Raw genomic sequence first — 11,413 nt, 5'->3', positions numbered from 1 at the left:
TTGCTGCATTAAACCCATGGAGGGAGGGAGGATAGTTTGCTGCGCTGTGCTGCAGCAGCAGCAGCAGCAGTAGCAGCAGCAGCAACAATGACAAGACAACAGCAACACAAAAAGCAGCAGCAATTATTGCGGCTGCTGATACCGCTGCTGCTGCTGCTGCTGCTGCTGCTGTGTTCGGATATACAACACACCGAAGCAGCAGCAGCAGCAGCAGCAACAGTCTGCTGCTTCCTTCAGCCTCCTCTCTTGTCTATAAGACCAACACCGGCAGCGCCAGCAGCAGCAGCAACTGCAGCAGCAGCAGCAGCAGCACGAGCATCAGCAGCAGGCGAAGCAGCAGCATCAGCATCAACGAGACCAACAGAAACAGGAGCACCACCCCCAGCAGCACCAGCAGCACCAACAGCAGCAGCAGCAGCAGGAGCAGCAGCAGCAATAGATTTATTAGATAATAATGAATGGCGCCGCCAGCTGCATGCATATAATCTATTTGCTGCAGATATAAGAGAAGCAGCAGCAAGAGGAGGAGGGCATGGAGGCAGCAAAGTAAATAGCAGCAGCAATTGCTGCTGTCTTTGCTGCAGCAAATATAATATCTATATTAGATGCCATTCTTATAGGTATTCTGCTGCTGCTGCTGCTGCTGCTGCTCGTGCTGCTGCTGTTGCTACTGTAGATGCTGCTGTGCATGTTTCTGTTGCTGCTGTTGCTGTACTTGCTGCTGCACATGTTTCTGCTGCTGCTGCTGCTGCTGTCAGGGCGCTGTCGGACAATAGGAGGGAAGCAAGACGTCGTTTGCTGCTGCAGCTGGAGAAGAGGAGGCAGCAGCAGCAGCAAGAAGAGCAGCAACGTTACCAGGTATACTTAGCTGCTGCTGCTGTTGCTGCTGCTGCTGTTGTTGTTGTTGTTGTAATACCCTATGCTGCTACCTCTACGTCTCGCGCTATTGTTGCTGCTGCTGCTGCTGTTGCTGCTGCTGCAGTTGCTGCAGCTGCTTTGTGTGTTGTTGTTGTGCTGCTGCAGCTGCAGCTGCGGCAGCAGCGGAGGCCAACAGAGCAGCAGCAGCAAAATGTACGGAGATGGAAGGCAGCAAGGAAGGCAGTTAAGCAGCAGCGGCAGCAGCAGCCTACTTATCTAGACTAACTGCTGCTGCTGCTGCTGCTGCTGCTGCTGCTGTTACTGCTTCCTCAGCCGCTGCAGCAGCTGCTGCTGGTGTTGCATCTGCTTCTCGCGGAGTTGCTGCAGCTGCAGCCGCTGCAGTTCTTCCAGCTTCTTTTGCTGCAGTTGCTGCTGCTGCTGCAGTTGCTGTTCAAGGAGTTGCTGTTGCTGCTGCTGCTGCTCATTCTTTTGCTGCTGCTGCAGTGCTGCTGCATGCACCGATGGGTATTGCTGCTGCAGCAGCGGCAGCCAAGAAGCACGCCGCAGCAGGAAGCTTGTGTCTGTCCCTATAGTAGCCATTGCTGCTGCTGCTGCTTGCTGCCGCAGCTCCTCCCCCAATCTGCTGCTGCTGCTGCTGCTGCTGCTGCTAGTATTGCTGCTTGTCTGTGAGGCAGCAAAGTGGTGGGGCAGCAGCAGCAGCGGCTGCTGCTGCAGAAGCCGCAGCAAACACAGACGCCTGCAGCGCAACAACAACAACAGCAGCAGCAGCAACAGCAGCAGCAAGCCGTCAACGTAGCCCAAGGAAGGATATCTCTAGGGTTTAGGGTTTAGGGTTTAGGGTTTAGGGTTTAGACTAACAAGGCCATCTTTGCTGTTAGACGGGTTGGTTGGTTAATAAAAACATCCCTAATACAACACAGCAAACCCTAAACCCTAAACCCTAAACCCTAATTAGTATACCCAATCAACTGTCAAGAAGAACTATCATTTATTTATTAATATTATTTCTTCTATACGTATCTAGGGTTTAGGGTTTAGGGTTTAGGGTTTAAGGTTTACTTCTCTGTGGCGACCTCCACGCATATACCGCAACCCTTAAGAGTTAATGGAGCCTTAAGGCCAAACCCTAAACCACAAACCCTAAACCCTAAACCCTAAACCCTAGGACATAGACCCTACACACATTGCAGGAAGCATAAGGACCCTATCGTGTCTGCTCTAGGGTTTAGGGTTTAGGGTTTACTGAGGGTTTGCGTTGTGAAGGTGCTGCCGTCCTCGAGGTTTAATGCAGACACCTAAAGAACACACAAACCCTAAACCCTAAACCCTAAACCCTAGCATTAGGGTTTATTGTTGTTATGTATAGTGTATTGCTGTCTGTCTGAGGGTTTAGGGTTTAGGGTTTAGGGTTTGACGGACAATAGCATCAAGATGTTTCTTATCGAGCGGGTGCTGCTGAGGACTTCCTGCTGCTGCTCCTGCTGCTGCTGCTTGCTGCTGCTGCTGCTGCTGCTCTATTGCCCGGCGGAAATGCTGCAGCTGCTTCTGCATCGCTGCATCTCCTGCTGCTGCTGCTGCTTCTGTTGTTCTTGCTGCAGCAGCATCTTCTGCTGCTGATTCTGCTGCTGCTTCTGCTGCTGCTGCTGCTGCAGGCAGCAGCCACGAAGGTCCTGCTGCTAGCTGCAGCAGCGCATGCGTCCATTGGCAGCATTCCTTATCTGCAGCAAACCACAAACCCTAAACCCTAATGGCAGGCTGCAAGGGTTTTAGGGTTTAGGGTTTAGAGGGGGTCGGTAGGGTTTAAGGAAAAGGGTTTGTTGTAGATCCTTACCTGCGCTGGTGCTGCTGCTGCTGCTGTTGCTGTTGCTGCTGCTGTTCATATAACCCTCCTTTTGCTGCAGCAGCAGCAGCTTGTGTTGCTGCTGCAGGAGCCGCTGCAGCAAAACATTAACGCGCTTCTGCCACTGCGGCACGTGCTGCTCCAACTCTTGCTGCTGCTGCTGCTGCTGCTGCTGCTCTGTTCTATCGCAGAGCAGCAGCTGCAGCGCAGCAGCAGCTAAAGTATGGGCTGGCGGTGCTGCTGCATGCCCTCTCCAGCTGTAGTTTAAACTGCCGCTGCTGCTGCTGCTGCTGTTGCTGCTGCTGCTGGCAAGGATAGGTAGTTGCTGCAGCAGCTGCACAACAAGGGAATCAAATTGCTGCTGCTGCAGCAAACCCACACGTGCCTCCGCTAGCAGCTGCAGCAAGAGGAAGCTGCATATACACCTGAGTTGCTGCTGCTCAATACGCACTAGCAGCAGCGGCAGCTGCTTCTGTAGTAGCAGCAGCAGCTGCGGGTGAGGCAGCCACCGCGACTGCAGCAGCTGCTGCAGCAGCAGCAGCACCGTAGCAATGCCCTCCCCATCTTTCAGTATAGCCGCAGTACTACCGCTGGCTGCTGCTGCTGCTGCTGTTGCTGCTGCTGCTGATGTTGCTGCAGTTCCTGCTGCTGCAGATGGTAGTCCGCAGCAAGCAACCTGCAGCAGCAAATCAACTGCCGCGCATTCCTCGTACTGCCAACTTGCTGCTGCTGCTGTTGCTGCTGCTCCTCCTGCTTGGTCTGCTGCTGCTGCTGTTGCTGCTGCTCCTCCTGCTTGGTCTGCTGCTGCTGCTGCTGCTACTGCTGCTTGTGGATCCTGTGTTGCTGCTGCTGCTGCTAGTCGTGGGTAGGAAAGCCTTCGGAGGATTTCTTCCGCCTCCCCCACTAGCCCTCCTTGAGCAGCAGTGCATGCATTCTGCTGTTGTTGTTGCTGCTGCTGCTGCTGTTGCTGCTGCGGTTGCTGCTGCTGCTGCTGCTGACGTGACAATAGACTCCTAACAAGATTGAATGCGCCTTCAATCTTTTCTTTGGTTATTTCGTTTGCTGCTGCTGCTGCTGCTGCTGCTGCTGCAGGTGTATCGACGTCTCCTCCATTTGCTGCGCTTCGTGCTGCTGCTGTTGCTGCTTCTGCTGCTGCTGCTGCTTCTGCCGGTTGGCAGGCAGCAGTAGCAGCGCGAGTGGAGAGGTGTCGAGCTGCCGACTTGAATAGACGAGGAGCAGCAGAAGTTCCTGCAGCAGCAGCAGCAGCAGCAGCAGAATCAGCCGCAAGCAGAGCAACAGCAGCAGCAGCAGCAGATCTCCTTGCTGCAGCAGAACAAAGAGGAGGAGCAGAAGGTCTATATGTGTGCAGCAGCAGCGGACAGCATCGCCTTACAGCTCCCACTGTTGCTCTTGGTCTTGCTGCTGCTGCTGCTGTTGCTGCTGCTGCTGCTGCCTTTGTTGTTGTGTGCATATCTCTGTGTGTAATAAATGTTAATAGGGGGAGGAAGGAAAGAAGAAATTGTTATTGAGTCTTCCTATGTTTTGCTGCTGCTGCTGCTGCTGCTGCTGCTGCTGCTGCATACAAAGAAAGCCTTCTATATAATATTCATCCTGTTAATAATATTTTGCTACTTAAAGGACATAAAAATACAAAAAAAGAATAAAAATTAATTAAATACTAAAAATAATAGTAAAATGTTGTTGCTGCTGCATGCATGCTTGCATGCATTGACTCCTCAAAGCCCCAAAAGAGAAGAAGAAAGAAGGAAGAAGAAGAAGGAGGAGAAGAAAAGGAAGAAGATATATATATTTATATTTTCTTTATTTTTTATGACAAAAAAGAATAGTAAATAAATAAATAAATAAATATACAGCAGCACAAGCAGCAGCAGCAGCATAGAGTCATTGCCTCCAACATCAAAGGCAGAAGAAGCAACAGCTGCAGCAACAACAGCAGCAACAGCAGCAATAACTGCAACAGCAACAGCAACAGCAGCAGCAATAGCAACAACAACAATAGCAGCAGCAAACAACAGCAACAACAGCAACAACAGCAGCAAAAGCAGCAGCAGCAGCAGCAGCAAAGATGGATATTGAGGATAACAACGCTCAACTTGAGCCCGTTACATACATCTGTGGTGGTCAGTCCCTCCTCTTATAATAAATAAATAAATAAATAAATAAATAAATAATTATAAATATAAGAGAAATAGTTTTCTTCTCTGTTATACCCCTATACTTCCACCTTATAATTATTATTTTATATTTATATAGATTAAGTATTTATTTCCTTTTCTTTATTTTTCTTCGTATTTTTCTTCTTTTTTTTTCTTCTGTTTTCTCCTTTGTGTGCAGAGTGTGGATGTGACGTAACTTTACAGCCAACAGCAGCTGTTCGATGCAGAAGTTGTGGCAGTCGAATTCTTTACAAGAAAAGATCCAGAAAAAGTAAGAAATATTTATAATAGTAATATATATTCATTAATTTAGTTATTCCCTATTTATTCTTATTTCTTACTTAACTTGCATGCATATACATCTTGCAGATGCTTGTAGACCGTATACATTTGTTTATCTAATCATTTTCTTCTTTTTATCTTTTTGTTCTTTTGTTGTTGCTGTTGTTGTTGCAGTGATGCAATACGAGGCGAGGTGAATGAATCTTTTGGCGCCATCTTCAGCGGCTGGACGTGCAAATACAGAAACGAACATCAATCCATACACGACCGCAGCCAGCAGCAATAGCAGCAGCTGCTGCAGCAGCAGGAACCGCAACATGTGCAGCAACCGTAACAGCTGCTGCAGGTACAGGGGGATTTCTCACTTGCGGCAGCAACCAATACATCGTATTGCTGTTACATCCGCTCAATAGGAGTTAATGGTGTCGATCTAACATGCACGCATTCACACACGCGCATGATGCATGCATGATGCATGCATACATGCATGCATATTGCGTGTGTTTTGTTGTTTCCTACTAAATATTGTGTGACGTTGACAGCATTGGACTCCCCAAACTTAAATATTTGCCTAAAGAAATGGCGTTGTTATTGTTATTGTTGTATTGGGTGCCTTTAATATAAAAAGAGGCGACTATTTACTATAGCCGGTAAATAGGTCAGCGATTTGCTGCGATAAATAAATTTAAGCCCGTATAATGCATGCATGTATGTATATAAAGAAGGCATACGTCGTGTAGGTAGCTACAACAGGTACAGATACATATTTGTATAGTTAATTATAGGGATAGATCGGAGATGCATTTTAGGTGTCGATGCGATAGACGTAGTAGTAGATGCATTTCTTCTGTTTCCTTTATAATAAATAATATATATAAATGCTCCTAAGCATAATTATTAATCCCTTGTACTAAAGTTGTAGGTCTTCAAGGATATACTTGGTCCTCCTGTTGCTCTCCTCCCGATGGATTGTAACTTTTGCTGCACCAAGGTATTCTTCTTCATCTATAACACTGCCGCAACAGAAGCTATCGGAGTCTTCGCTAGCTCGTGGAGAGTTCATAGTCCTTGATGCATCTCTTAACAACCCTGCATGATGCCGTAGTACAGCAGATAGAGGTGCGAGCCGTCGTGTTGTTGTGTTGGCTGTCAGCTGCTGCTGAGGAAGAGAATGCCGTGTCTCAGGTAATGGAGGTAAAGGTATAGTATTGCTCTCTGCAGCAATATTAAACACCAATCTCCTTTGTCGTATTTTTCCATAGTCTGCTCCTTGTAAGAATACTCCTCTCTCCAACTCGTGTAAAGCCGTGTGTAGTGCAGGTATCGCTTCTATGTGACTTCTCCTCTTAAATGGACAGTTGTGGGTGTCCAACAGCTGCAAAAGTCATGAATTATTATTATTACATACACGTCGCTAAGATTTGTATGGAAGCATGCATATACACGCATGCATGCACACGCATGCATACACCCATGCAAGTTAGATTTACCGCTCTATCTCTCAACCTGACGAGCCAACGACGTAGTTGTAGATATACAAAGTATGTGCAGAACTTTGGATCTGTGTCGCGGCCTTGCAGTACCAGTCTAGGAACGACTCCTGCCAGTGTAGTTATCTTCTGTGCATATCTGCAAGGCAGACAGTCGAAGTTCGCTGTTGCAAGTGCTGGTACAGGAGCTGTTCCTCGTGCTGCATTTGCTGCTGCTTGTGCTGTTGTTTAGAGATCATAGAGATTGACTGGGTTTCTTGGTATATAGACTCACCAGCAGCTGCTGCTTCCTCTAGCAGCATCGTCTCTCTAAGCTTCTCAACTGCCGCCTCAAAGCAATTAAATGTTGCATACCCAAGAATGCGGACAAGACGACCGCTGCAGTAGACATCCTGAGGAAAAAGAGCTTAAGAATACGATTTTCGTACATACATGCATGCATACATGAATGAATGAATACACACATGCATGCATGTATGCATGTATGCATACAAGCAGTTGATGCATTTGTGTGTATAAACTGCAGTAAAAAGGAGGTGTCTCACAAGCCAACTTGCCTCGAAGAACTGTAGAGGTGGCACATTGAATAGGGTCAGCTTTTTATCTTCTAGGAGAAAACGAATGCGGAGGAGAATATCGTTTGCATTAAAGGGAGAAGCATTTCCCCGACGTGGGGACAGCACGTCTATCTTTGGATGCCACCTGTTTGCTCTTTCTTCTTCTTCATCAGGAGGTGGAGGGGGAGGAATAGGGTCTCGGAAGCCAACGTGGTTGAACTGACAACTACGTATAGTGCAGCATCCGTCGCGGAGCAGAAGTGGGCATGGGGCTATTATGACGGGGATGTTCATATTAAGAAATGGCAGCGGGATTGTATCTATTTATCTATTTGGCTTGCGTAACCTTGAACGCAGAGCACTTGTTGGTTTAACGCCCAAAGGACAGTGTTCGGCGCACCTGCAAAGGATTCTGTGTAGTCATTCAGGGTAGTCCTTCCACCTTCCTCTTGTCCTATACGTGGTACGCTTGCTTTCTCTGTCTCGGGCGGCGGAGGAACCGCGGCAGCTGGTGCAACTGCTGCTTTCGCTGCCTCTTCAGTGGGGGGGTCGATCTCAACTACACTATCACTTCCGCTGGTTTCCTCTGACAGCCACAGCAGGCGATCTCTGTTACGAGGAGCCGGAGGAGTTGGTCTCCTTTCGACAAAGTGAGGCACAACAGGTGTTTGCAGGAGAAACCCTGATGGGGAAAGCCGGCGACGCCTTCTTCTTCTGTTGCTTCTTTCGGGCATTGCGAAATGTAGAAAAAGAGTGGAAAAAACTTCTGCTATAAACCCGAATATATATACGATGGTATAAAAACAAGAAATACAAAAGCAACAACACGATGCGATAAACAAACAAAAGCAAAAAATCAGTGCTTTTGCAATTCTCCAAAACTTCGTCTACATAAATCAGATAAGCTTTCCTAACGGAAAGCTGATCAGGATGTTCAGCTTTCCGTTGGGGTGTACGTGCTCCTGAGCAAAAGTATTCTCGTCTGCCTTCGACTAAAGTGGAAAATCTACCGAATAATTGGGTTGTTCTCTAATAATAAGGAATTAATTCGTTTAATTTGTATTTAAAAACTAACAAACAAGACAAGTTTCGGCCAGTTTCGACTTTTTTTTGTGCGTTTTTCGTGATTTGCACAACAGCGCGGAAACCCTGAAATATGTGAACCCACGGTTCATGAAATCAATGAATTTCATGAATGAAATTCCTTTTTCTTAAAGTCGAAGCCTCACTGGCCCTGCAAACTCTTACGGTTTCGAAAATATCGCCTAAAAAGGCGCCAAGTGAGAGGACGGTTTCAGCTGAAATTAACGAAGCTCTCGTTGGAAAATGCGAAAGCTTTCTTGAAACCGTCCTATATAATATATATAAATAAAATATATATATTATATTTAAGAGTAGGAGGCATCGTTCCTTATGCGTATTATGCTGTTTGCCTCTAGCAATATACCGAGCAAAAGAAACGGAAATGGAAACTGCACAGCATCAGCACCAGCGATTCAAATCATCAACAGCACAGACCTCCTCCCTCCCTCTAAAGGAGGATAAGGAGGTTCTTGTATACCCTCATTTATTCCCTTCAAAGAAACTGTAGAGGAATAAATAAATAAGGATAACCAGCTTACATAAGTATCACTGGTTTGCTAGTTGGATGGTGATTTCCTTGCATGCGCGTCATCTGCCGTTCCCTTAAGATTATAAAGATGAAAATGTATATAAATAATAAAGAGTTTCAAGATCCAAAACAGCTCCCGTGTCAACAAACTCCCCCAAAAGAGGTACTTATTTACATATATATAAGCATATATATAATTATATATATAATATACATATGCATTATAATATATATAGAAGTACATTCATACTAGAAATATATGGAGTTGAAGGCACGGCTCCTTCCATGCAGCTTTCTGCTGCATGGATAAGAGTAAACAATCGGTGTAAGAGATAGAAGAAGTAATAGCCTGTCATGTCTAAGTCATTGTTTATATATGTATTTATGCGCATAAATACACACAACTGGTATATAATTAATCATTTCTGCTGCACTGCCTGATTATATATGCTGCATTATACTTTTTTTCTTTTATATATTTTTATGCTTCCTTAGGTGGTGGTGCTCTCTTATCACTAACTTGTGCCTCCATATATTTAGTTCTTGGATAATATTTTCTAAGAAGATCTTCTTTAATTTTTTTCAGCATATCTTCAGGGAAAGTTCTTAATAATTCCCATGCAATATCCAGACTTTGGAATATATCACGACCTTCATAAGGACCTTGTTGTAAGAATCTTCTCTCAAATTTATCCGTAAATTCCATATATAACATATCATCAGCAGATAATGCCTCTTCTCCTACCACTGCCTTCATAGCACGTGTATCTTGACCTATAGCGTAGTTCGCGTATAACTGAAGAAATACACCCACACAATTCAACAACAACAACAGCAGCAGGATGAAAAACAGCAGCAACAGTATTAACACAATAAAATAGCGAAACAGCAAATGGTTTGTATACTATAACAAATATCCTCTGATGTATGATGCAACTGTTCATATTGCACATCTGCATGCACGGCACTGCTACTGATGGGAATAACAATATAAGAAAAGAAATAAAAGAAATAGTAATTACTACATTATATATACATTTATATCTATTGATTTATATTATTGATTCTTACCTGATCGGAAACAGCAGGATGATCTTCTCTGGTCATTCCTTTACCGATACCACTTTTCATGAGTCTACTAAGAGAAGGAAGTACATTAATAGGAGGATAAATCTGTCTATTATGCAGAGCTCTATCAACAAAGATTTGTCCCTCAGTAATATATCCAGTAAGATCAGGAATAGGATGCGTAATATCATCATTAGGCATAGTAAGAATAGGGAATTGCGTAATAGATCCATTACGTCCTTCAACTCTTCCTGCTCTCTCATAGATAGTAGACAGATCGGTATACATATAACCAGGATATCCTCTTCTTCCTGGTACTTCTTCTCTAGCAGCAGAGACTTCTCTTAATGCATCAGCATAAGCAGACATATCGGTAAGAATAACAAATACATGCATTTCCCTCTCGAATGCTAAATACTCTGCAGTAGTTAATGCAAGACGAGGAGTAATAATACGTTCAATAGTAGGATCATTAGCAAGATTAAGGAATAATGCAACTCTCTCCATACTACCATTTTCCTCGAAATCTTGACGAAAGAATCTTGCTGTCTCCATGTTGACACCCATAGCACCAAATACAACAGCAAAATTTTCATTAGAATGATCTAATACATCTTTACCAGCAACAAGACTAGCTTGTCTACAGATTTGTGCACCAATTTCGTTATGAGGTAGACCAGCAGCAGAGAAGAGAGGTATTTTTTGTCCTCTAACAACAGAATTCATAACATCAATAGTACTAATACCTGTTTGTATCATTTCTCTTGGATATACTCTACATTGAGGATTAATAGGATAACCATTAATATCTAGGAAATCTTCTGCTAATACTTTAGGTCCTCTATCTATTGGCTTACCACTACCATTAAATGCCCTACCTAACATATCCTCAGAAATTGCCATTTTTAATACATCACCACGAAATTCTGCATGACAATGACGATTATCTATACCAGAAGTTCCTTCAAATACTTGTACTACTGCACGACGACCTTTTACCTCTAATACCTAAAAAATAAATACATATATACATATATATATACATATATATATATATATATATATATATATATAAATATATTTATATTTATTATTATTGTATATTATATGGTTATATATTATATGTGTAGACAGAGGAGCAGAGGAAATAACAATGACAATTGGATATGGACATTAGGAAGGAGAATAAGAACATGATGGTTATAAGGCACACATTAATGGACTAATTTGCTGCTGTTGTTGCTGCTGTTGCTGATGCTGTTGTTGAATAGAATGGCACAAATATTTTTTGGGCTATTGATGATAAGTACAACAACAATAGTAGTTATTAGCAATAAAGATGTAACAACAGCAACAATAGCAGCAGCAACAGCAACAGCAACAAATACAGATAGAAAGATGCAGGATAAGAAACAATCTGTACAATATAAATACATACTTATATCTATACACCACTACCATCACCACCACCACCACCACCAGGAGGAACAAGAACAAGAACAACAACA

The 11,413-nt window shown here is 44.2% G+C and overlaps 3 protein-coding genes across 3 annotated transcripts in view; all 3 read right to left on the bottom strand.

Moving 5' to 3' along the window:
- Positions 1–1,176: 1,176 nt before the first annotated feature.
- EMWEY_00040730 (hypothetical protein, conserved) lies at positions 1,177–4,190 on the bottom strand (the record flags this gene model as incomplete). The annotated part of the gene is made up of 7 exons (XM_013482594.1): positions 1,177–1,615; positions 1,738–1,785; positions 1,939–2,005; positions 2,123–2,174; positions 2,299–2,597; positions 2,711–3,931; positions 4,100–4,190. 7 exons carry the CDS (start codon positions 4,188–4,190, stop codon positions 1,177–1,179), a joined length of 2,217 nt encoding a protein of 738 aa, XP_013338048.1.
- A 1,898-nt stretch (positions 4,191–6,088) lies between these two features.
- Positions 6,089–7,959, bottom strand: EMWEY_00040720 (hypothetical protein, conserved; the record flags this gene model as incomplete). Its single annotated transcript, XM_013482593.1, has 5 exons — positions 6,089–6,553; positions 6,669–6,880; positions 6,943–7,060; positions 7,226–7,497; positions 7,626–7,959. 5 exons carry the CDS (start codon positions 7,957–7,959, stop codon positions 6,089–6,091), a joined length of 1,401 nt encoding a protein of 466 aa, XP_013338047.1.
- A 1,359-nt stretch (positions 7,960–9,318) lies between these two features.
- The window catches only part of EMWEY_00040710 (vacuolar ATP synthase subunit b, putative), a gene marked incomplete at both ends in the record, with an annotated part of 2,771 nt that continues 676 nt past the window's right edge, over positions 9,319–11,413 (bottom strand). The window contains 2 exons of the mRNA XM_013482592.1: positions 9,319–9,633; positions 9,909–10,913. Coding sequence (XP_013338046.1) covers positions 9,319–9,633; positions 9,909–10,913 — 1,320 coding nt within the window. The remainder of the gene's footprint in view (positions 9,634–9,908; positions 10,914–11,413) is intronic.

Source organism: Eimeria maxima, genomic scaffold, assembly GCF_000499605.1.
Source record: "Eimeria maxima Weybridge genomic scaffold, Emw_scaff676, whole genome shotgun sequence".
NCBI classification, from domain to species: domain Eukaryota; phylum Apicomplexa; class Conoidasida; order Eucoccidiorida; family Eimeriidae; genus Eimeria; species Eimeria maxima.
Note: the sequence above shows the minus strand (reverse complement) of the source record. Positions and strands in the feature narration are given on the sequence as shown.